This window comes from Ranitomeya variabilis, chromosome 6, assembly GCF_051348905.1.
Source record: "Ranitomeya variabilis isolate aRanVar5 chromosome 6, aRanVar5.hap1, whole genome shotgun sequence".
In the NCBI taxonomy this organism is placed as follows: Eukaryota; Metazoa; Chordata; class Amphibia; order Anura; family Dendrobatidae; genus Ranitomeya; species Ranitomeya variabilis.
The window spans coordinates 454,838,015-454,861,714 of NC_135237.1; the positions used below are offsets into that span (position 1 = coordinate 454,838,015).

Here is a 23,700-nt window from a genome sequence, read left to right on the forward strand (position 1 = left end):
GCTAATATGTGATTTCCCTGCTTGCTGGTGCTCTGGGGTGCTAGTTGCTCCCCCCACATCGTTAGTTGGTGTGGGGGTTCTCGCATTCTCTGCATGGATATTTTTGCATAGGGTTTTTTACTGACCGCACAGATCGCTTGCTATTTTCTGCTATCTAGCGTTAGCGGGCCTCATTTGCTTAACCTGTTTCATCTCCGCGTTTGTCTTTTCCTCTTAACTCACCGTTATTATTTGTGGGGGGCTTCTATATCTCTGGGGGATTTCTCTGAGGCAAGTGAGGTCTTTACTTTCTCTTTAGGGGTAGTCAGTTTCTCAGGCCGTGAAGAGACGTCTAGGATTTCAGGAAACGTTCCACGGCTGCCTATAGTGTGTGCGGTTAGGATCAGGTTTGCGGTTAGTCCAGTTACCACATCCCCAGAGCTCGTCCTATTATTTTCTACTTAGCTGGTTAGATTTGTGATCCTAAGCCACTAGGATCATAACAGTGGTCATTATACAGTATGGAACACTGTGTGGTCATTATACAGTATAGAGCACTGTGTGCCCATTATACAGTATGGAGCATCATGTGTGACCATTATACAGTATTGACCACTGTGTGGTCATTATACAGTGGGGAACACTGTGTGGTCATTATACAGTATGGTGCACTGTGTGGCCATTATACAGTATGGAGCATCATGTGTGGCCATTATACAGTATTGAGCATCATGTGTGGCCATTATACAGTATAGAGCACTGTATGGTCATTATACAGTATGGAGCATCATGTGTGGCCATTATACAGTATAGAGCACTGTGTGGCCATTATACAGTATGGAGCATCATGTGTGGCCATTATACAGTATAGAGCACTGTATGGTCATTATACAGTATGGAGCATCATGTGTGGCCATTATACAGTATAGAGCACTGTGTGGCCATTATACAGTATGGAGCATCATGTGTGGCCATTATACAGTATGGAGCATCATGTGTGGCCATTATACAGTATAGAGCACTGTATGGTCATTATACAGTATAGAGCATCATGTGTGGCCATTATACAGTATAGAGCACTGTGTGGCCATTATACAGTATGGAGCATCATGTGTGGCCATTATACAGTATAGAGCACTGTGTGGTGATTATACAGTATGGAGCACTGTGTGGCCATTATGCTGTATGGAGTATCATGTGTGGCCATTATACAGTATTGAGAATCATGTGTGGCCATTATACCGTATAGAGCACTGTGTGGCCATTATACAGTATTGAGCATCATGTGGGTCCATTATACACTATTGGAGCACTGTGTGGCCATTATACAGTATAGAGCACAGTGTGGCCATTATACTGTACGCAGCATCATGTGGGGCCATTATACAGTATTGAGCATCATGTGGGGTCGTTCGTTATACAGTATGGAGCACTGTGTGGCCATATTTTTTTGTTTATAATTATTGTTTATGAAACAGTGTGATCAGCAGTACTAAATGGGTGTGGTTGGGGCGTGCATATGGGTGTGACTAGTTGTGAAATGGGTGTGGTCAGGGGCATGGCCTAAAATTTGCCACGGCACGCCTCGCGTGCCGCAAACTTTGTCCCTCTTTCCCTTCTTGAAAAGTTGGGTGGTATGATACAGCATTTGCCAGATCACGGCAAGTGCTGCAAACGTCCGCAAATCCCATAGGGAATGAATGAGGCCGAACGCAGTGTTGCCGTAAGTGATCCGTTGCGCGGCAGATGCGGGAAAACTCCCGGATCTGCTGCAAAAGGCTACTTTCACATCAGCGATTTTTGACAAAGTCACTGCCGATAGTGTCATACTCACCAAAGGGAAGGCAGCACTAAAAGTGCCTAGGGCAGCGGAAACTCTAAATACGGCCCTGGATCAACATGTTAGGGCATGTTAGGTTAGGATATGGGTTGAAATAGATGGACTTAAAATCTTCCTTCAACCTTAAAAACTATGTCACTGTGATACTATGTCTATCACTTTTGGAACAAAAATATGTTGTGAACTGTACCGTGCCAAGTTTTTTTTTGTTTTTTTTTACCCACTAAATTCTACACAAAGGACGTTAGACTATATGGATGACTAATTGAATCCATAAAACATTTTGGAACTTTTGTTGAGTTTTACATAGTGCTGTTAAACTGTATGGATGAAAAACTGAATCCATAAAAAAACGTAAAAGTTTTTTGATTGTTATATACCATCATAATGTAACAACAACTGTGTAAAAATGCATGGATGAATAATTGAATCCATAAAAATGTTTGAAGTTTTTTTTATTTTTAGATATCACAGTAATGAAACACAAATCAAGTATTACTGTATGGATGACAAATTCAATCCAGAAAAAATTTGTAACGTTTATATTTTAAAAGAGTAGTTGATGTACTTTTACACTCAGAAAGGCTTTGCACAAAGTGTAAAGCCAGAAAAAAATGATAAGGAGGGTAATACAGTAATACTATTCAGGTGTTCCCTTCTTATTATCCTTCCTCAGGAGTCTGGGGGGACAGCCTCCATCTGCTTACTGGAGCTCGATTCACAGTGCCAGGGCCGGACTGGCCATCGGGCCGTTCTGGCAAATGCCAGAAGGGCTGATGGCAGTAGTGGGCCGCTCGAGTGTGCCGCTGTCGGCACACTCCCCCCGCTGTCGCGGCACACTCCCGGCCCCGCATTCAACTATACCGGCGTCATAAATGCCGGTACAGTTGAATGCAATGATGGAGGAGAGAGCGTCTGCTGACGCTTCCTCTCCCATCATTCCCCACTCTGCCTGCCGCTGACATTGCGGGTGCGCGATGACGTCATATCATCGCGCACCTGCTGTGTGACCGGGCGGGCAGACTGCAGCTGCTGAGACCGGAGCCGGGAGCAGCGCGGGGCACAAGGAGAGAGGTGAGTAGAGTGTTTTTGTTTTTTTTTTATCAATGAGTGATGACTGGATTGTGGAGCTATTGAGGGGGGGGGGCTGCCTGCCTGCATTACATTCTATGGGGGCTGCCTGCATTACATTCTATGGGGGCTGCCTGCATTACATTCTATGGGGGCTGTGCTGCATTATATTGTATGGTGGCTGCCTGCATTACATTCTATGGGGGCTGTGCTGCATTATATTGTATGGTGGCTGCCTGCATTACATTCTATGGGGGCTGTGCTGCATTATATTGTATGGTGGCTGCCTGCATTACATTCTATGGGGCTGGCTGCATTCCATTCTATGGGCCTGTGCTGCATTATATTCTATGGGGCTGGCTGCATTCCATTCTATGGGCCTGTGCTGCATTATAATCTATGGGGCTGGCTGCATTCCATTCTATGGGCCTGTGCTGCATTATATTCTATGGGGCTGGCTGCATTCCATTCCATGGGCCTGTGCTGCATTATATTCTATGGGGCTGGCTGCATTCCATTCCATGGGCCTGTGCTGCATTATATTCTATGGGGCTGGCTGCATTCCATTCCATGGGCCTGTGCTGTATTATATTCTATGGGGCTGGCTGCATTCCATTCCATGGGCCTGTGCTGCATTATATTCTATGGGGCTGGCTGCATTCCATTCTATGGGCCTGTGCTGCATTATATTCTATGGGGCTGGCTGCATTCCATTCCATGGGCCTGTGCTGCATTATATTCTATGGGGCTGGCTGCATTCCATTCCATGGGCCTGTGCTGCATTATATTCTATGGGGCTGGCTGCATTCCATTCCATGGGCCTGTGCTGCATTATATTCTATGGGGCTGGCTGCATTCCATTCCATGGGCCTGTGCTGCATTATATTCTATGGGGCTGTGCTGCATTATATTCTATGGGGCTGTGCTGCATTATATTCTATGGGCCTGTGCTGCATTATATTCTATGGGGCTGTGCTGCATTACCTTCTATGGGGCTGTGCTGCATTACATTCTATGGAGCTGTGCTGCATTACATTCTATGGGGGCTGTGCTGCATTACATTCTATGGGGGCTGTGCTGCATTACATTCTATGGGGGCTGTGCTGCATTACATTCTATGGGGGCTGTGCTGCATTACATTCTATGGGGGCTGTGCTGCATTACATTCTATGGGGGCTGTGCTGCATTACATTCTATGGGGGCTGTGCTGCATTACATTCTATGGGGGCTGTGCTGCATTACATTCTATGGGGGCTGTGCTGCATTACATTCTATGGGGCTGGCTGTATTACATTCTATGGGGCTGTGCTGCATTACATTCTATGGGGGCTGTGCTGCATTACATTCTATGGGGCTGGCTGCATTACATTCTATGGGGGCTGTGCTGCATTACATTCTATGGGGCTGGCTGCATTACATTCTATGGGGGCTGTGCTGCATTACATTCTATGGGGGCTGTGCTGTATTACATTCTATGGGGGCTGTACTGTATTACATTCTATGGGGGCTGTGCTGTATTACATTCTATGGGGGCTGTGCTGTATTACATTCTATGGGGGCTGTGCTGTATGGGGGCTGTGCAGCATTACATTCTATGGGGCTGTGCTGCATTACATTCTATGGGGGCTGTGCTGCATTACATTCTATGGGGGCTGTGCTGTATTACATTCTATGGGGGCTGTGCTGCATTACATTCTATGGGGGCTGTGCTGCATTACATTCTATGGGGGCTGTGCAGCATTACATTCTATGGGGCTGTGCTGCATTACATTCTATGGGGGCTGTGCTGCATTACATTCTATGGGGGCTGTGCTGTATTACATTCTATGGGGGCTGTGCTGCATTACATTCTATGGGGGCTGTGCTACATTACATTCTATGGGGGCTGTGCTGTATTACATTCTATGGGGGCTGTGCTGTATTATAGTCTATGGTGGCTGTGCTGTATTACATTCTATGGGGACTGAGCTGTAATGCTGGATGCAGCTGTAATTATATGTTATATAGTCGTGTTACACTCCCCTCACTTCTTGTAGCCTACAAGTGTACAAAGATATTATACAGTCACCATGTGACAAGTGGGCCTGTGTGACTTCAAATGCCTGGGCTGAATTTTAGTCCCAGTCCGGCCCTGCACAGTGCTTTGGCTTTAAGTGATCCGGCTTCAGGTAGTGCTGGATCCCTCAATATGTAAGAATGGGCCTATTTCATGAGTTTTATTTGTTTAAAATTCTGTGGGAGCAATATGTTCATTATTTTTTTTTGTATTATTACTTTTGTCAGATTCAAGTTATTTCTGTGACCATTGTGGGTTTTTCTGTCATTAAACGAGGGGTACCAACAATTTTGACCACGTGTGTAGCTTATGCATTTCCTTTCTCTGGATTAATACAGGATATGATAGTCTGTCCTGATTGACTTTGCTATACCATGTGTTAGCTGGAAGAGGGAGGCCCACATGGCCGTATCTTTTCTCATGGTAGACTTCTCTAGCTGCTGGAGTCTTCTTGTGTAAAATGGTGGGCTTTTTTTTCTGGTCATTCAAGCAAATAGAATTGCAAATTATTAGAGTCTAGTGACAAATTCGATTCACATTAAATTGATTTGCTAATTTCTACTCTTCAGCTGTCATCAGACTATAGCTTCCAGCATGCTAGCACAACCTTTAGATGTCTATTCCTTTATGCAGAATTATGAATTTGCATTACAGAATGCAGATATATACATTTATAATCCAGTATTAACTTTTCTTTAAAACATATACCGTAGGTTTCTTTGATGTTCTGATGAAGAGAGGAAAGGTGCGGGTTTTCAGGAGTCATCACATCCGGCATCTTGCTTTGTCAATTGACAAGGGAATAGTTGCTGCAATGGTATGAAAGATATGTTTTCATCTGTTCCTTCTTTACATGTATTTTTAAGTCTCTAAGAATATTTTACAGTATATTATAAATCTTCTGCAGTCTCCATTGGAAAAATGTATATTCCACAGCAGAATAATATTCATTAGAATTCATAATACATCTGATAATATGTCATGTAAACCATGTCTAAAGCTGTGCTGCTGTGATGTCTATGTACGTTTGTATTGATTAGTTATGACTTCTATATGTGACAGTATCAAGGCCAGCTCTGCTTTATATGAATTTAGTACAAACTTTATTTGGAGGATGCATTAACTGTCCACGCAGTCTTAGCTATTCCTGATCAAAGATAGACTGTCTAAGGCAGGGCTTCCCAACCTGTAGCTCGCGGCCCCATGAATTGTGTCTCGCAACTGTCTGCCAGCTTGATGCATTAGGTCCAGGTCTAGCAAACCGGTATGAAGACCGCATCTGAAAATGGTGAATTTTGTGAGTAGCCCTGCAAAGAATTGCAGATCTGGATGCACATTTACTGGTCTTAGGGGTTTAGAGATGTTTTAGGTATGATACCCTGGAGGTTTGGACTACCTGTAAGAGGAGGTGCTCAAAGCTGGATGTGACAGTGTGTTGGGAGAATACTGAATGGGGGCATTGTGGGAACCCCTGGATCTCAGTGTACAGCTCTGGAGTGATTTCTGTGGAAAAGCTTTGGTTATCATTATACCTGTAATGGGGGCTTTGGTTGACACTACTTTGAAGGGGGTGGGAGCTGGATGTGGCTCGCGACCCTCTCTCTAAGCTGAATGTGGCTCTCAAGGTCAGAAAGGTTGGGGACAACTAGTCTAAGGCAATGTAAATTTCATCAGATGTGATAAAAGCAAAATAGTGCTGCATGGAACAATATGCTGTCAAGATGAACACCAAGACAGAACTTTGACAAGACATGGATGCCATTTGTATCTGTTGTACAATGGGTCCTGACGAGTGGTGTGGCTTCCAGCACTTGCACATTATTTTAAGTGAGGAAAATAAGTATTCGATACACTGACAAACTTGCAAGTTTTTCCACCTACCTACAAAGAACGGAGAGGTCTGTAATTTTTATCGTAGGCACACTTACACAGTGAGGATCTTAAAACAAATCCAGAAAATCACATTGTATGATTTTTACATAATTAATTTGCATTTTATTGCATGAATTAAGTATTTGATACAGTAGAAAAACAGAACTTAATATTTGGTACAGAAAGCTTTGTTTGCAATTACAGATGTCAAACGTTTCCTGTAGTTCTTGACAGAGTTTGCACACACTGCAGCGAGGATTTTGGCCCACTCCTCCATACAAATCTCTTGCTAGACAACATTGAGTTTCAGCTTCCTCCAAAGATTTTATAATGGGTTCAGGTCTGGAGATTGGCTAGGCCATTCCAGGACCTTGAAATGCTTTTTATGGAGCCACTCCTTAGTTGTCCTAGCTGTGTTTTGGATTATTGTCATGCTGGAAGACCCAGCCAAAACTCATCTTCAATGCTCAAAGGAGAATGTTGGCCAAAATCTCGAGATACATAACCCCATGCATCCTCCCTTGTCCTTTGTCCTGTTTCCCTGTGCAGAAAAGAACTCCCAAAGTATGTTTCCCCCACCATGCTTCACTGTTGGAACTGTTCTATTTTGGTTTTATCTGACCCCAAGAGCTTCTTCCATGCCTACTCTGGATCATCCAGATGGTCATTGGTGAACTTCAAGATGGGTTGGACCTGTTTGGACATGAGCAGGGGGATCTTGCATGCTCTGCGGGATTTTAATCCATGACGGCGTAGTGTGCTACGAATGGTAATGTTTGAGATTGTCATCCGAGCTCTCTTCAGGTCATTGACCAGAACTTCCTGTGTAGTTATGGGCTGATTCCTGGCATTTCTCAGAATCATCCTTACCCCACAAGGCAAGATCTTGCATGGAGCCCCAGACTAAGGAAGATTGACAGTCATCTTGTGTTTCTTCCATTTTCTAATAATTGTGCCAACAGTTGCTTCTTTCTCACCAAGCTGCTTGCATATTGTCCTGTAGCCTATCCCAGCCATGTGCAGGTCTACAATTTTGTCCCTGGTGTCCTTGGACAGCTCTTTGTTCTTGGCCATGGTTGAAGGGTTTGAGTGTGATTGATTGATTTGTCTTTTATACAGGTAACGAGTTCAAACAGGTGCAATTAATACAGGTAGTGAGTGCAGAGCCAGATTTCTTGCTGGTTGGTAGGTGATCAAATACTTGTTTCATGCAATAAAATGCAATTTAGTTATTTCAAAATCATACAATGTGATTTTATGGATTTTTTTAAGATTCTGTGTCTCACAGTTGAAGTGTACCTACCATAAAAATTAGAAACCTCTCCATTCTTTGTAGGTGGGAAAACTTGCAAAATCGGCAGTGTATCAAATACTTATTTTCCCCACTGTAGATACACTTTTGACTGACTATATATCGCTGAACAACCCCTTTAGCTTAAACAAGTAGAAATCCAACAATGTCTGTCCTGTTAATATGTTAATTATGTATTAACAAATACAGTATTTTAACTAGAATACATGGTGGAGCTTAAACAAAATTTCAGATTTTCTCTAAAGAAAGTTTATTCTTTGTACACTGAAATGCTATGGATCTTTAGTATACTTTTTATATCATTTTTTACTGCTTACAATATCTCTTATTGCTATCAGTAAGTATAAAATACATCTAAATTCACATCTAGAGGCTGAATATGCTATATTTTTAAGCTTTTTGGGCTTTTGGTTTATGTCAAGTGTTGTAAACTGTTATCATTTATTATTATTATTATTATTATTATTATTATTAGTTATTTATTCATTTATTATGTTTATCACATTGTTTTAAAAGGTGTTAAGGTTTTCTTCTACTCATGCATTTCTTTTCCTTAGGATAACAATGGCATCCTGTGTGAGCTTCAGCTTCATATTCAGCCGAACCGTTGTGTGACTCTGGAATCCACCAGAATGCCAGGAATGACCATCTCCTTTAACCATGATGGCGAACCATCAAATGATGACACTAGAGGCTACGCAGACATCTCTAAAGAATTCTCTGTACATGTGAAGGTGCTTTATACCTCTCCTCATGTATCAGTTTGGTTGTTTTTAAATTGTTAGATTTTGAGCTTGTTGGGGCTTTGAAAATGTTTTTATTATCATTTTATGACTACATTGAGAATAATCCAGTGTCTAAATTGTTGTAAAATGTAATTAAAGAAGCACTCTCATCAAAGTTTTTATCCCCTAGTATATTGTAATCATCATATTATTGTAACGCTGGTGGGTGTGGACCCATTAAGCCATTAGCCGGGCTTACCATTTAGGGGCGTTACTAAGGGACTACTTAGTATTCACTAGAGTCTCTGATGTTGAGAATAGGCTTGGCCGCAGGTAGTCACCAGCTACCACTCCAGGGCAGTCCTCGCGTCTGCAGCCACTGACCGGATGGACAGAGACACTGGTACGAGGTACAGGTAAATGAAGGCAAAGATGTCATCAGACAATCTGAGGTTAGAGCAGGCAGCACTGGGTCAATATATATGTAAGCAAGGTCACGAGTGGAGAAATTAGAATTAACAAGTAGGTTAAATGGGTCAGAAACAAGAAAGAAAATACAAGAGAGTACCATACAGGAAACCGCACAGGAACTGAACCTTGAACCTTAGATCAGGTGAGGAGTGGTGGGAGGAGCCACCTAATAAATTGCCTACTGCTTAGGGACCAGGGAAGCTAACCTCGGTGGGACACTGGCGGGTTAGGTTCCTGCAGAATCTGGGAGGCTGCAGTTCCCTACAGCCAGTTGAAGACTCAACTGCAGAAGGAGGATGAAGCAGTGTTGGAAATGTTGCAAGAGACAGCTCAGCGAGACCCCCCAGAGTGGGGAGAGCAGAGCAGCGATCGCAATGAGTAGGGTGGGATCTTATCATCTGTGTTAATCAATGGCATGACAATTATACAGCAGTGTGTACTTACAATTGCTCATTTTGACTTTCTACCCAGTCATTTCTTCTCTTTTTGCAGCTCTACTTATAAACTGGAAGTCTTTTGTCCCTGCATTTATCATTGTCCACTTCAACTCCTGACCCAGTTGCTCCACTTCTCCCCCATGCCAGGGACTTTTGCAGTGACTCCTGGTTCATACAGGGAAAATTGACCTCTTCTACACAGAGCTTAGAAGGATTCAGCTACTCAGTTACTAATCATGTGATGCCATAGATCTTCTAGGAAAGAGAAGAATTAACTGGGTAGAAAGGCAAAATGAGAGATTGTAAGCCCACAGTGCTATATGATATGATGATTGCAATATATTATTAGGACACAAATTTTGATCGGAGTGCATCTTTAATGATGTTGATGTAGTTATCTATGTTGTATGTTATCTATGACACTATTGCGATGATTTCATAATTTACAAAATATTTAGATAAAGTATGATTTAAAGGCTGTGTTCTATTGTTATCATACAGTAGTGTCTGTGCCTGGTTTCTTTCTGTTATCATAATGGCACAGAACTATTAGAGCAGAATTTACTGTAGAAATTCCCACTAATGCCCCAATACTTGCATAGTTACATAGTTAAAGGAAGAATTACATTCCAAAGCTTTTCCTATACTTTGCAATGTAAACACATACACCACCCGGATGCCAGAAGAAAACGTACATCTCTCTATGTAGTTTATGCGAACACACAGTCTATGTAAAAACACGAACGTGTGCATAGTAGCATAGGTTATGGGTAAGTGTGGTATCGGAGAAATATGCTAATTATGCAAATTGTCTCTTCAGAGAGGAAGAGAACTAGAACTCTAGTGCCACCTATTGCAACATGCTTAGCATGTCGATCTCCGCAAGGAGAAATGATACTTCTTGGGCATCAGAGAAAAAAACAGACTGCACACTTACCGGAAACACGGACATGTGAAGGAGGCCTAAATCTGTGTATACAAGTATGCACAGCAGTGTCAGTGTGTTAGTACGCTCACCCACCATAGCTGTTCCGCTCCTCTTCTTAGTGATGTCACTGCTCTTCAGGCTCTCTGGATCACTTTGAGCACCATGTGACCTGGAAGTGACATTTACAATGTAAACGTATAGAGCTTTAGAACAAGGCGCCAAAGACTTACATTGTAAAAGACGTCCGGTTCACGCATAGATCATAGACTGAGCGGGATCATCTTTAGGCCGGGGTCACACTAGCATAGAATACGGACGAGTGCTATGTGAGAAAACATCACACAGCATTCGGACCATTGTTAATCTATGGGGCAGCTAACATCACCATATTTTTTCTCCGGCGTATTCTACGTGCATGTAAAATCGCAGCATGCTGCGATTGTACGCGTATATTGCCCGAGACTCGCCAATGCAAGTCTATGGATGCAAGAAAAACTCGGACACCACACAGATTATTCGTCTAGCTTGCGACAAATGTGCACACATTTTCCTCATTTCAGCCCATTGAGCCATTAAATTCAATGGGGAAAAGCAGTGAGAAATGTAAAGCCATACACATGTCATACGGATGTCATACAGATACATAGGTGCGAGAAAATCACATAATCGCATCGCAAACACATTACACACGGATGACCATACGGAGAACACTTGTGCGACTCTCGGCAGGGAGACTCGGACCGATTTTTCATACGTTAAGTGTGACCCCGGCCTTAGAGTGGTGACATCACTGAGAAAAGGACCAAACGGTGCTGATTACCAGAGAAGTCGGGGGTAATACATATACACTACACTACAGACTCATATGCACAGATTTAGTGATAAAAAAAAAACGGAAGGGCTTCTGTAATATAGAAAATATTATAATATTACAGATGAATAATATTAAAATATGCACATCTGAGATATATATGCAACACATATTTGAATACAAAACACTGTATTAAACTATAACTACACTGAATAAAATACTATAAGAATATAACAAAAGAACTTTCCTGATGCCACTAACAGATTGCATGACTAGCAGAGAGGAACAGATGAAAGCAGAGCTCTAGAATTTAAATAAAGTTGTGTTCTTATTCACCCAAGTCTTAGGCACATGCTACGTTTCAGCTCATCATTAGATCCCTTTTCAAGCAGCTTGAAAACGTCTCTAATGATGAGCTGAAATGTAGCAAGTGCCTAAGACTTGGGAGAATAAGAACAGAACTTTACTTGAATTCTGGAGTGCGACTTTCATCTGTTTCTCTCTGATTGTGAATATTGGAGCATTTGGGTCAACCTCCTGGAATTTCTGCACCTACTTTCTCAGGATTACAGTGCTGCTCGCTCCTTATTCGTTTTTCTACAACATTGAATAACTGTATGTGACAATATATTTTCTATTGTCGTTTTAATGGTAAATAAATATGGCAGTAAAATATTGTATGATGAAAGATATTGAGGGCAAAAGTGTACTTGAAGGCCACTGTGTTACCAGAGGTGCTTCTATTCTTATCCTGATTAATAAGATTTAACAGGTTTGATACTAAACACAGTGTGGGGGCATCATAGCCATGTCTAGTGATAAGCAATTAAAAATGAGCTTATGAGGAAATAACATTAATCAGTTCACAACGTGAGCATATGACCTGTGCTGCAATGTAAGGCTGCTCTCCATGACCAATGAAAAAGCCGCCTATATACTTTTATTGACAGGCACTGGTCTACCTGAGATATGGACATTGGAAACTTACCAGTGCTGGAGAACTCAAATTAATATAATACACTAGTCTGTTGTTGAAATGTGCATTTTCATCAATAGTTCAGCTCAAGAAGATGAATTGTAATCAAACCAGAATATTTTGGGGAAAAAACAGGAGACCAGGAAAATATTTAGAAGTGTAACAAAGGTTAGGGCTACAGTACCATCCCAGGATAATAATGAAGGCACAAAATTAAGGTTTGGGGTGCATGTTACTCCAGTCAGAGACTAGAGAATCATTTCTTATGTAAAAAATGCATTAAATCGGTTGGGTAGACATGACCATGCCATGGCCAGCACAGTTACATCCACTTCACGGGAGCTGATCCAAAGTGGCATAAAATTGCCAAAAGTCACACATTATTTGCGCTACTCCCCAAAACTCCATAAGGGCCAATTCATTTAGGTGCTTAAGCCAGAAATCTGGAGTGAACACCATAAAAAGTTGCACATTTTTTTGCAAGTCAGGCAGTTGCGCAAAAAGATTGCAACTTTTGGCATTGACGTGCCATATATGCCAATATGGGTCTTGGTTTTGCTCATGCCCACCCATCAAAGTGTCAAAACTTAAAGTGAACCTGTCAACAGGATTTTGATAAGGAAACTACAGACATTGACATGTTGCCACTGTTACACTGATTAAAATGATACTTGGGATCAAGAAGTCTGTCTTGTAGTTCTTGTGTAATCAGTATTAGAAGTTTTCAGTTAGTGAGATGCTCACGCTCCGGGGTGGGACTGTAAGCAGAGTCTTCTCTTCCTGCTCTAAGCCAGAGAGACCAAGGACAGACCTGCCCACAGACCGCCCCGAAGCACAAACATGTTCCTCATCATAAAGACAGACTGTATGTGCTTTGGGGTGGCCTCTGAGTGGTTTCTCTGACTTAGAGCAGGAAGATAAGGCTCTGCCTACATGGGCATATCATTGACTGAAACCTTCTAACACTGATTACACAAGAACCACAAGATGGATTCCTTCACCCCAGGTATCATTTTTAATCAATGTAACAGCGACAATATGACAATGCCTGTAGTTTACTTATCAAAGTCCTGCCGACAGGTTCGCTTTAATCTGGAAATGCACGCTAGCCCTCAGCTTCATGAATCAGGTCAATGTACTCCAGCAAGCGCCTCATTAATACTAGCGTGTGCTTTGGCATTCTTAATGAATCACCCTCATAGATAAAGGCCCAGGATAATGATTTAGAACCGGAACCAAAATTCACACAGAAATGCAGATTTGAAATACCCCACTGACAAATTATGAACCAGCAGTTTGCGAAGCAGTCAACACCATGACTAGAACCATGTAAAATGAAGGGATTTAATCGGTAGTTATATGCTTTTGAGTGGTGAGTTCAAATGGTTAATTCTGGTACTTTTCAGAACAACAAAAATGATAACTCTAGAAGGTATGCTGTATTTATGAGACAAACTGCTTTCAGGTTTTAAAATACTATCTACATACAATACATTAAATATTCACATAGAAAAAAATATAGATCAGTTGACGAAAATACAGTAGAATAGATCCTTGCTAGTCACTGGTTCCTTTGTTTGACCTTCCTTTCAATTGCATTCAAATAAAGAATGCACTACGTGCAAATAAAAGCCAGCGACAGTGTCTAAGATTCATGAAATTATTAATATTTTTACTATTACCATTATTATTATGATTATTAATGATATTATTTACCTATTGCTATTAGGGAATATTCCACAGTGGTGCCATAGTTTTACTAGCCACAAGTTGGAGCCAGGCTTTGTGGCTAAGAGCTGATGGGTCGTGCAGTGGTGCTGGAAAACAGAAGGTGGAGTCCTACTGGAGAGTGCACAAAATAGGTCCTGCTGTGTGCATGTTCGAAAATGTAACCCATCCTAGAATGTTTCTGCAGATTAAAAATGGTAGATGTGATGGTGAAGTAAGTATACTATAGTCACAATCTATTTCAATAGCATTGCTTTAAATTTTCGTTACATTTTTGATCTGTATATCCGAAATGGAAATCCACAGTGAGCAGACTAAGGCCACGTTCACACTTTCAGTATTTGGTCAGTAATTTACATCAGTATAAGTGATGAGCAAGCGTGCTCGGATAAGGCGTTATGTTTCAATTGCCGTGGCTGCATGTCTCGCGGCTGTTTAACAGCAGCAACAAATGCATGGATTGCCTGTTTGATAGGCAATTCCTGCATGTGTTGCAGCTGTCATACAGCACCGGCGATTCAATCATAGTATTAGAGCACGCCGAAGTCACTCTATTAGTGATAATACAGAAGTGGTGATGAGTTTCTGTGGTGGGCCACTGGGGAGGCCCCAGATGTTGCAGAAGGGTCAGCTGGGCCATGTAGTCTCACTGGCAGCAGATAATGATGTCACGGTAGCTGAAGTCGGTCGCTGGACCCCTCAACACTTCCCTCCTGTCCACTATTGTCAGTAGCGGGAGGTGGCACTTGTGGATGGTATAGGACCCCCGGGGCCACTGCTGTAGCAGTGGTGTCTGGGTGCAGGTTTTGGAGCGCCCCTGGTGTTTGTGCAATCTCAAGCAGCCAGATACGCAGATGAACTTATAACCATAACAATTTTACTGAAAGAGATAACGGGGTACAGTCTCTCTCTTAAAGGCAAAGTTCACAGTATATTGTGCATATGAAAGTAATTGTTCTCTCCTCATGAGAAAAGCGAGGTTATGGCGTCTCAGGGCGGCTGGAGCATAGCTCTCTTCACTTGCTATTAGAGGAAATGCTATGCATGGTCCAAGAAATATAGTGATGGAGGGACCTTCACAGACTTGCTCTCCGTGGAAACACAATAAAGTGTGGAAGTACTCACAGTTTTGAGCCTACCGTTCCCTTTCGCAGGGAGTAGGTTAAGCAAAGTCGGTGGCGTGGCAGCCACGTGTATCTGGTCCTGGCTAAAAGCAAACAGGATAACCAGCATGCAGGAGAGCACATGTGCAGCTTTATCTCTCCTGACTAGAAGAGGCTTCACTCCTTTGTGGAGGTGATTATGAGAAGAAAGATGTTCCCCCAGCGTAGACTGGCAAGGAAACTATGCTGGGAACAGTAGTGTCTGCTTCCTCAGGCAGCTTGAACTGCCCAGAACTGTAAGTTACCTCAGGAAGTGTGAGAGCCCTGAATTGGGAATTACCTCAGGAAGTGTGAAAGTCCTAACCTGCCATTTCTATGGTAGCTTGTTGTAAGGAAAATAATCACTTAACTTTCATATACACTCTTTGACCAGTAGATGGCAGCAAAGAACATTTATGAATCATCCGTATATAATACAATGTATTACATCTCATAACTCACAGTGCCCAAACTCTGACACACTGGATCAGATCTACTGCCGCACTACAACTGTCTCATTCAGCAGCAGTTGAACAGGTATCGGGATACCACATTTCTATTATACTGATTGTTAAACTCCAGGTTATGGCTTACAAATACTGATGTGAAATACTGGGCAAATATTGGGCTTTGGAAAGTGGCTTTAATCTGCTACTCTGATATTCGGCTGCCACGTTTTAGTGACGGGAAGTGGCCTTTTAAGCTCAGCAGAACTTACGGTACATCTGAATGTTCATGTTCTAAGCAGAGTAAAGACAGGTTGACACAACATAGTCTTTGCTGTTTTTCTATTTGGCAAAACAAAAAAGTGTATTTTATAGAAAAAGTTTCTACTTCTCTTTTTTTATCTAAACTTTATTATTGACTTAAAGCACCAGTTCAGTGGGGTTTTTTTTAAATTCTAGCATTGGAATGGTGCCACAAATGTAAGCTTTCGGCCCCTAATATTATACTCACCAACCACAGTCTACAGCTCTTCCCTGTGCTGCTCTGGTCCCAGGCCGCCATCTTGTGACTGCAAAGTCTGACTGATCGGAAGTCAGAGGTAACAGTGACAAATTCTCAGTGTAAGTCTATGAGAGCCTGGTTCTGGCCTTGTTCTGGCTCTCATAGTAGTTGAGTAATAACTTCCAGATCACCCAGCAAACACTGGAGCAATCTGGCAGGTCAAAACCTTCAGACGACTGACTAGAGCGGCACCGCTAACAGATGAAGTCAAATGGTAATGATAAGTAGCATCACTCCAAGACCGCGAGAAAAATAATGCTGGTGGGGTGCTTTAAATACCTGCTTCAAAACGGCACCGTTTGAACAAGATCTTGTATTTTAAACAATGCAATATCTGTCTGCTAAAAATAAGACAAGAAAGAACATTTTCATTCCTAGAGATACCAGATGGATCAGTTTGCTCTGATTCCTTGACAGTTAAACAGCAGTTGCACGGTTGCTCGTGATTTGTGTGAACCCAGCCAGAGTAGTCACCCCTAAATCTCAGTCAAACATTTATACTGCTTTTTATTTTATTTTTTTTTCAAATGCTTGTGTTTATATATAACTTGCCTAGCTGTCCTAAGTTCCATTAATAGAAGTGGTCTCTTCATATGGGACAGAGGAAACTTTGCTCCCTCAGGATACGTCTGCCCCCTATTTTTAGACTCTCACAATAAATTCAGATAAAATGTTTTTTAAGTATTGAAAATACAATAGTTACTGTTGCTATAATATGTATTTTCTTTGTTTTTATGTCAGGGCGCAGGAGATGAGTACTGCCAATTTAAAGTGGGAAAAAATTATGAAAATGGATCTGTGACGCTAGAAAGCATAAGAAGTAAAGGAATTTACATTGGGCTTCAGTCCAATGGATTTGCAAAGCCGATGATACACACAGGAGAGCAAAACATTGTTTTTTACCCACAAGTTATCAAATGTATGTATCATGTGAACACAAATCGTATTCTGTTTTTAAAAGCAAATGAAAAAATAGCCATGTTTAATAACTCGTTAGCGCAATATCATACATGTACGAGATTGTGGAGGCGATCGCACATGAAAGGGCTTAGAAACTGAGCTCTCTCCACATGTGGCAGATACCAGTTATGTTAAATAGCGGGTATCTGTCTCTAACAGCCATGGCTGGAGATAATTCAGGCTGCTAACCTTTTAAATGCCACTGTCAATTTTTGAGAGCGTCATTTGGTTGGAACGTACACCATTTTGAGTGCTTAGCAGCCCAATTACATGATCACGGGGTGCTGATTGGTTACTGTGGGAGATAGGGACCTGCTGAGTGCCCAAACAATGCCATCTTGGTAGTCCTCTGATGCACATCTATACGCAGAGCTTCATATGAGGCTGAGATTTCCACCATATACTGCAATAATGTGGTATTACAAAATATAAAAGTTTAAATAATCCATTTCTCCCCCATGGAAATTAAAGAAAGTAATAAGAGCACCCAACTAATTCTACATAGGGACAGAAAAAGGCCAAAATTTCATTGTGTTATACTACTACCGTAGTGTTGAGACATATAGAAAATGGGAGTGTTAGTTAGTTTTTGAATAATCCAACAATTCAAGTGAGATAGGGAATTGCTGGACCTGCAGTAACAGCTTTTTAATTACAGCCTTACTTTTAATCATCATACACAGCAATTTCAAACTAGGGAGAGAATTCAATACCCAGTGTCCTAATTTTCCTAGAAAAGAAGAATCCTGAAACCTAGGCTTGTGTGCCATAGAGAGGGAATATTTTTTCTTTTTTGCTATTTTTTCAAAACACAAATAAGTCTCCACAATCCAGAAATTTAAAATCAACAGTCTATCTCACAAATTGTGCGTGTTGTTAAAAATTTTCATTTTTTTCACACTTCTTGATTGTAGTAGTCCAATATTAGACCCATACATGCCACACAAATACAGCAGCCTCATGTCAAAGCTCACTTTTGGATGGGAAACAAGTTTTTCCTGTCACATTCATTTTTTTAGAAAGTAATTTTTCTTGCTATTTTTTCTCTTTTCTTTCCGATCTGTCCAGAAATAAACAGGAGACACTTCAAATCTGTAAATCAAAATTATCTAATACAGTTTGTTACCGTTAGATATGAAGCGATTCCAACTCATAATGATAGAATTGCAATAATTTTTATTTAACGTTGAGATTAAAAAACAGATACGTAATTAAAAAAGACAGAGCAAAAAAAACTCCAAAAAGAGGGGGAAAACACAGATGATACAGCAATGTTGGAGGTGGTGGGACCAAAATGGAGACAAAGAGTGAAAAAACCCACACAAATAAGAATTAAGGGAACCGAAAAAAAAAAAATAGGCTACCTATGAAATGGTCTGTATTGTGCAATATAAAGGTGCCAGGAAGTGCTGGTGGGCTGGGAGGTGGAACTGTCTGAACAACATGTAATGCTGCCTAAAGTGCTATAAATAAAGGAGTGACAAGAAATGCAGAGGCTGTGGTGTATCAATTGCAGTCAGTCTCACCACTCTGCATTAATGTAATACCCACATAAAAAGCACTCCAGTGACGGTCCCCCACAGTATACCCATGTACCCATGGTATCAAAGCAATAAAAAGCCAGTGTGCCTGTGATCATTACCTATGAGAAAGGTGCTGTGTCTGTGAGGCTGTCTGTGTTCCCCTAACACCCAACGGGGACCGTTTCGCTGACCACTTCTTCCTGGGGGGGGTGTGACTCTTGTGACTCCTTTATTTACATCACTTTAAACGTTACGCAGTATTACATGTTGTTTGGACAGTTCCATCTCCCAGCCCACCAGCACTTTCTGGCACCTTTATATTGCACAATATAGACCATTTCATAGGTAGCCTATCATTCTTTTTTGCTTCCCTTAGTCCTTATTTGAGTGGGTTTTTTCACTGTTCATCATCTCCATTTTTGGTCCCTCCACTTCCATCATTGCTGTGTCATCTGTGCTTCCCCCCCTCTTTTTGGAGTTTTTTTCCCTTTCTTTTTCAATTATTTATGTTTTTTAATCTCAATATTGAATACAAAATATTTCAATTTTATCTTTATGAATTGGAATTGTTTCCCATCTAACGGTAACAAACCGTATTAGATTATGTTTATTTATTTATTTTTTCTCTTTTATATAACACACATTTACATTTTTTGAATACCTATTTTTAGAACTCAATTTATCAATGTCCCATGGCCATACTGCACGCTGTGGCCATATATTTTTTTTATTCAGGTATGAACCTTCATGTACATACAGTACAGACCAAAAGTTTGGACACACCTTCTCATTTAAAGATTTTTCTGTATTTTCATGACTATGAAAATCGTACATTCACACTGAAGGCACCAAAACTATGAATTAACACATGTGGAATTATATACTTAACAAAAAAGTGTGAAACAACTGAAAATATGTCTTATATTCTAGGTTCTTCAAAGTAGCCACCTTTTGCTTTGGTGACTGCTTTACACACTCTTGGTATTCTCTTGATGAGCTTCAAGAGGTAGTCACCGGGAATGGTCTTCCAACAATCTTGAAGGAGTTCCTAGAGATGCTTAGCACTTTTTGGCCCCTTTGCCTTCACTCTGCGGTCCAGCTTACCCCAAACCATCTTGATTGGGTTTAGGTCTGGTGACTGTGGAGGCCAGGTCATCTGGTGTAGCACCCCATCACTCTCCTTCTTGGTCAAATAACCTTACACAGCCTGGAGGTGTGTTTGGGGTAATTGTCCTGTTGAAAAATAAATGATGGTCCAACTAAACGCAAACCGGATGGAAGAGCATGCCGCTGCAAGATGCTGTGGTAGCCATGCTGGTTCAGTACACCTTCAATTTTGAATAAATCCCCAACAGTGTCACCAGCAAAGCACCCCCACACCATCACACCTCCTCCTCCATGCTTCACGGTGGGAACCAGGCAAGTCCATCGGTTCACCTTTTCTGCGTCGCACAAAGACACGGTGGCTGGAATCAAAGATCTCAAATTTGGACTCATCAGACCAAAGCACAGATTTCCACTGGTCTAATGTCCATTCCTTGTGTTCTTTAGCCCAAACAAGTCTCTTCTGCTTGTTGCCTGTCCTTAGCAGTGGTTTACTAGCAGCTATTTTACCATGAAGGCCTGCTGCACAAAGTCTCCTCTTAATAGTTGTTGTAGAGATATGTCTGCCGCTAGAACTCTGTGTGGCATTGACCTGTCTCTAATCTGAGCTGCTGTTAACCTGCGAATTCTGAGGCTGGTGACTCAGATAAACTTATCCTCAGGAGTAGAGGTGACTCTTGGTCTTCTGTTGTGAATTTGGTTTTTGGGCTCCCCCGGTGGTCACTGGTGGTACTGGACTTGTGTGCTTCACTTTCTCTGTTCACCTGTTTCCATCTGGATATGGGTGTATCCTATTTAGCCTTGCTGCTCAGTTATTCTAGTGCCGGCCATCAATGTAACCAGAGCCTTTCTGTTGCATGTTCCTGCTTCTAGACTACTATCAGCTAAGTTGGACTCTTAGTCCTAAGTTTGTTTTGCATTTTTGTTCCAGTTCACAGTTATGTTATTTTTCTGTAGCTGGAAGCTCTTGTGGGCCGAAATTGCCACTCCGGTGTCATGAGTTGACACATGAGTCTTAAAGTAATTTCGGGATGGTATTTTAATAGGGTTTTCAGCTGACCGTGAAGTTCCCTATTGTATCTTCTTGCTATCTAGTAAGCGGACCTCGCTTTGCTGAACCTACCTTCATACTACGTATGTCTTTTCCTCTGAACTCACCGCCAATATATGTGGGGGGCTTCTGTCTCCTTTTTGGGGGAATTTCCCTAGAGGTAAGCCAGGTCTGTCTTTTCCTCTATTAGGGTTAGTTAGTCCTCCGGCTGGCGCTAGGCGTCTAGGGATAAAACGTAGGTACGCCACCCGGCCACTGTTAGTTGTGTGGTAGGTTTAGCTCACGGTCAGCTCGAGATTCCATCTCCCAGGAGCTAGTCTGTAGTTTAAGTTCTCTGACGTTTCCTTGCCATTGGGAACCATGACAGTATGGCCGGCCAAGGGTTAAAACCGTTGGCAGAAGAAAGGAGAGAAAAAGAAGTCTGCAAATTTTTATTTTTTTTTTCCTTCTGAGCTTGCTTTTTAGTTGACTCAGTTGCATTTCTGCTCTAATTGCAGCCTTTGTCTCTCTCTCTCCTTCTAATCCTTGAATGGCTCTGATCTCACCTGATTAAGATGGATCCTCAGAGTATGGCTACAGGTTTGAATAATCTTGCTATGAAGGTTCAAAATTTACAGGATTTTGTTATTCATGCTCCTATATCTGAACCTAGAATTCCTATACCAGAATTTTTCTCCGGGGATAGATCTCGTTTCCTGAATTTCAAAAATAATTGTAAATTGTTTCTTTCCCTGAGATCTCGCTCCGCTGGAGATCCCGCACAGCAGGTTAAGATAGTAATTTCCTTGCTGCGGGGTGACCCTCAAAACTGGGCATTTGCATTGGCACCCGGGGATCCTGCGTTGCTCAATGTGGATGCGTTTTTTCTGGCTTTGGGGTTGCTTTATGAGGAACCTAACTTAGAGATTCAGGCTGAAAAAGCCTTGATGGCCCTATCTCAAGGGCAAGATGAAGCTGAAATATACTGCCAAAAATTTCGTAAATGGTCTGTGCTTACTCAGTGGAATGAGTGCGCCCTGGCGGCGAATTTCAGAGAGGGTCTCTCTGATGCCATTAAAGATGTTATGGTGGGGTTCCCTGCACCTACAGGTCTGAATGAGTCCATGACAATGGCTATTCAGATTGATCGGCGTTTGCGGGAGCGCAAACCTGTGCACCATTTGGCGGTGTCTTCTGAGAAGGCTCCAGAAAATATGCAATGTGATAGAATTCTGTCTAGAAGCGAACGGCGGAATTTTAGGCGAAAGAATGGGTTGTGCTTCTATTGTGGTGATTCAACTCATGTTATATCAGCATGCTCTAAACGTACAAAAAAGGTTGATAAGTCTATTTCAATTTGCACTTTACAGTCTAAGTTTATTCTGTCTGTGACCTTGATTTGTTCATTATCGTAAATTACCGCGGATGCCTATGTCGACTCTGGCGCCGCTTTGAGTCTAATGGATTGGTCCTTTGCCAGGCGCTGTGGGTTTGATCTAGAGCCTCTGGAAGTTCCTATACCTCTGAAGGGTATTGACTCTACACCATTGGCTAGTAATAAACCACAATACTGGACACAAGTGACTATGCGTATGAATCCAGACCACCAGGAGATGATTCGCTTCCTTGTGTTGTACAATCTACATGACGTTTTGGTGCTCGGATTACCATGGTTACAATCTCATAACCCAGTCCTTGACTGGAAAGCTATGTCTGTATTAAGCTGGGGATGTCAGGGGGCTCATGGGGACGTACCTTTGGTTTCCATTTCGTCATTTATTCCCTCTGAGATTCCGGAATTTTTGTCTGATTATCGTGATGTTTTTGAGGAGCCTAAGCTTGGTTCACTGTTATGACCCCAATGGCGAGGGTCTCAGAGGAACGTGGAAGTCTGCAGAATACAAAAATCCAGCTCATAGGGCAGTGGTAACTGGGTTGACCATATATCTACTCCTAACGCCAACACTAGAAGTAGCCGGGGATCATTCCTACGTTGATTCTAGATGACACGCGCCAGCCGGAGAATCTAGCTACCCCTAGTAGAGGAAAACAAAGACCTTTCTTGCCTCCAGAGAAGGGGACCCCAAAGCTGGATAGAAGCCCCCCACAAATAATGACGGTGAGGTAAGAGGAAATGACAAACACAGAAATGAACCAGGTTTAGCACAGAGAGGCCCGCTTACTGATAGCAGAATAAAGAAAGGTAACTTATATGGTCAACAAAAACCCTATCAAAATCCACACTGGAAATTCAAGAACCCCCGAACCGTCTAACGGTCCGGGGGGAGAACACCAGCCCCCTAGAGCTTCCAGCAAAGGTCAGGATGTAGATTTGGAACAAGCTGGACAAAAATACAAAACCAAAACAAATAGCAAAAAGCAAAAGGCAGACTTAGCTGATATAACTGGAACCAGGATCAGTAGACAAGAGCACAGCAGACTAGCTCTGATAACTATGTTGCCAGGCATTGAACTGAAGGTCCAGGGAGCTTATATAGCAACACCCCTAACTAACGACCCAGGTGCGGATAAAAGGAATGACAGAAAAACCAGAGTCAAAAAACTAGTAACCACTAGAGGGAGCAAAAAGCAAATTCACAACAGTTCACTACCTCCTCACAGAGATTGCGATTGTACCATAGATCTGATTCCGGGCAGTAAATTTCCAAAGGGTCGTTTATTTAATCTATCTGTACCTGAACATGCTGCTATGCGAGAATATATTAA

General features: G+C 41.9%; 1 protein-coding gene across 1 annotated transcript in view; it reads left to right on the top strand.

Moving 5' to 3' along the window:
• The window catches only part of RP1 (RP1 axonemal microtubule associated), a 729,254-nt gene that overhangs the window by 123,377 nt on the left and 582,177 nt on the right, over positions 1–23,700 (top strand). Inside the window, exons 13-16 of the mRNA XM_077271713.1 lie at positions 5,660–5,763; positions 8,688–8,864; positions 14,208–14,420; positions 17,098–17,275. Coding sequence (XP_077127828.1) covers positions 5,660–5,763; positions 8,688–8,864; positions 14,208–14,420; positions 17,098–17,275 — 672 coding nt within the window. The remainder of the gene's footprint in view (positions 1–5,659; positions 5,764–8,687; positions 8,865–14,207; positions 14,421–17,097; positions 17,276–23,700) is intronic.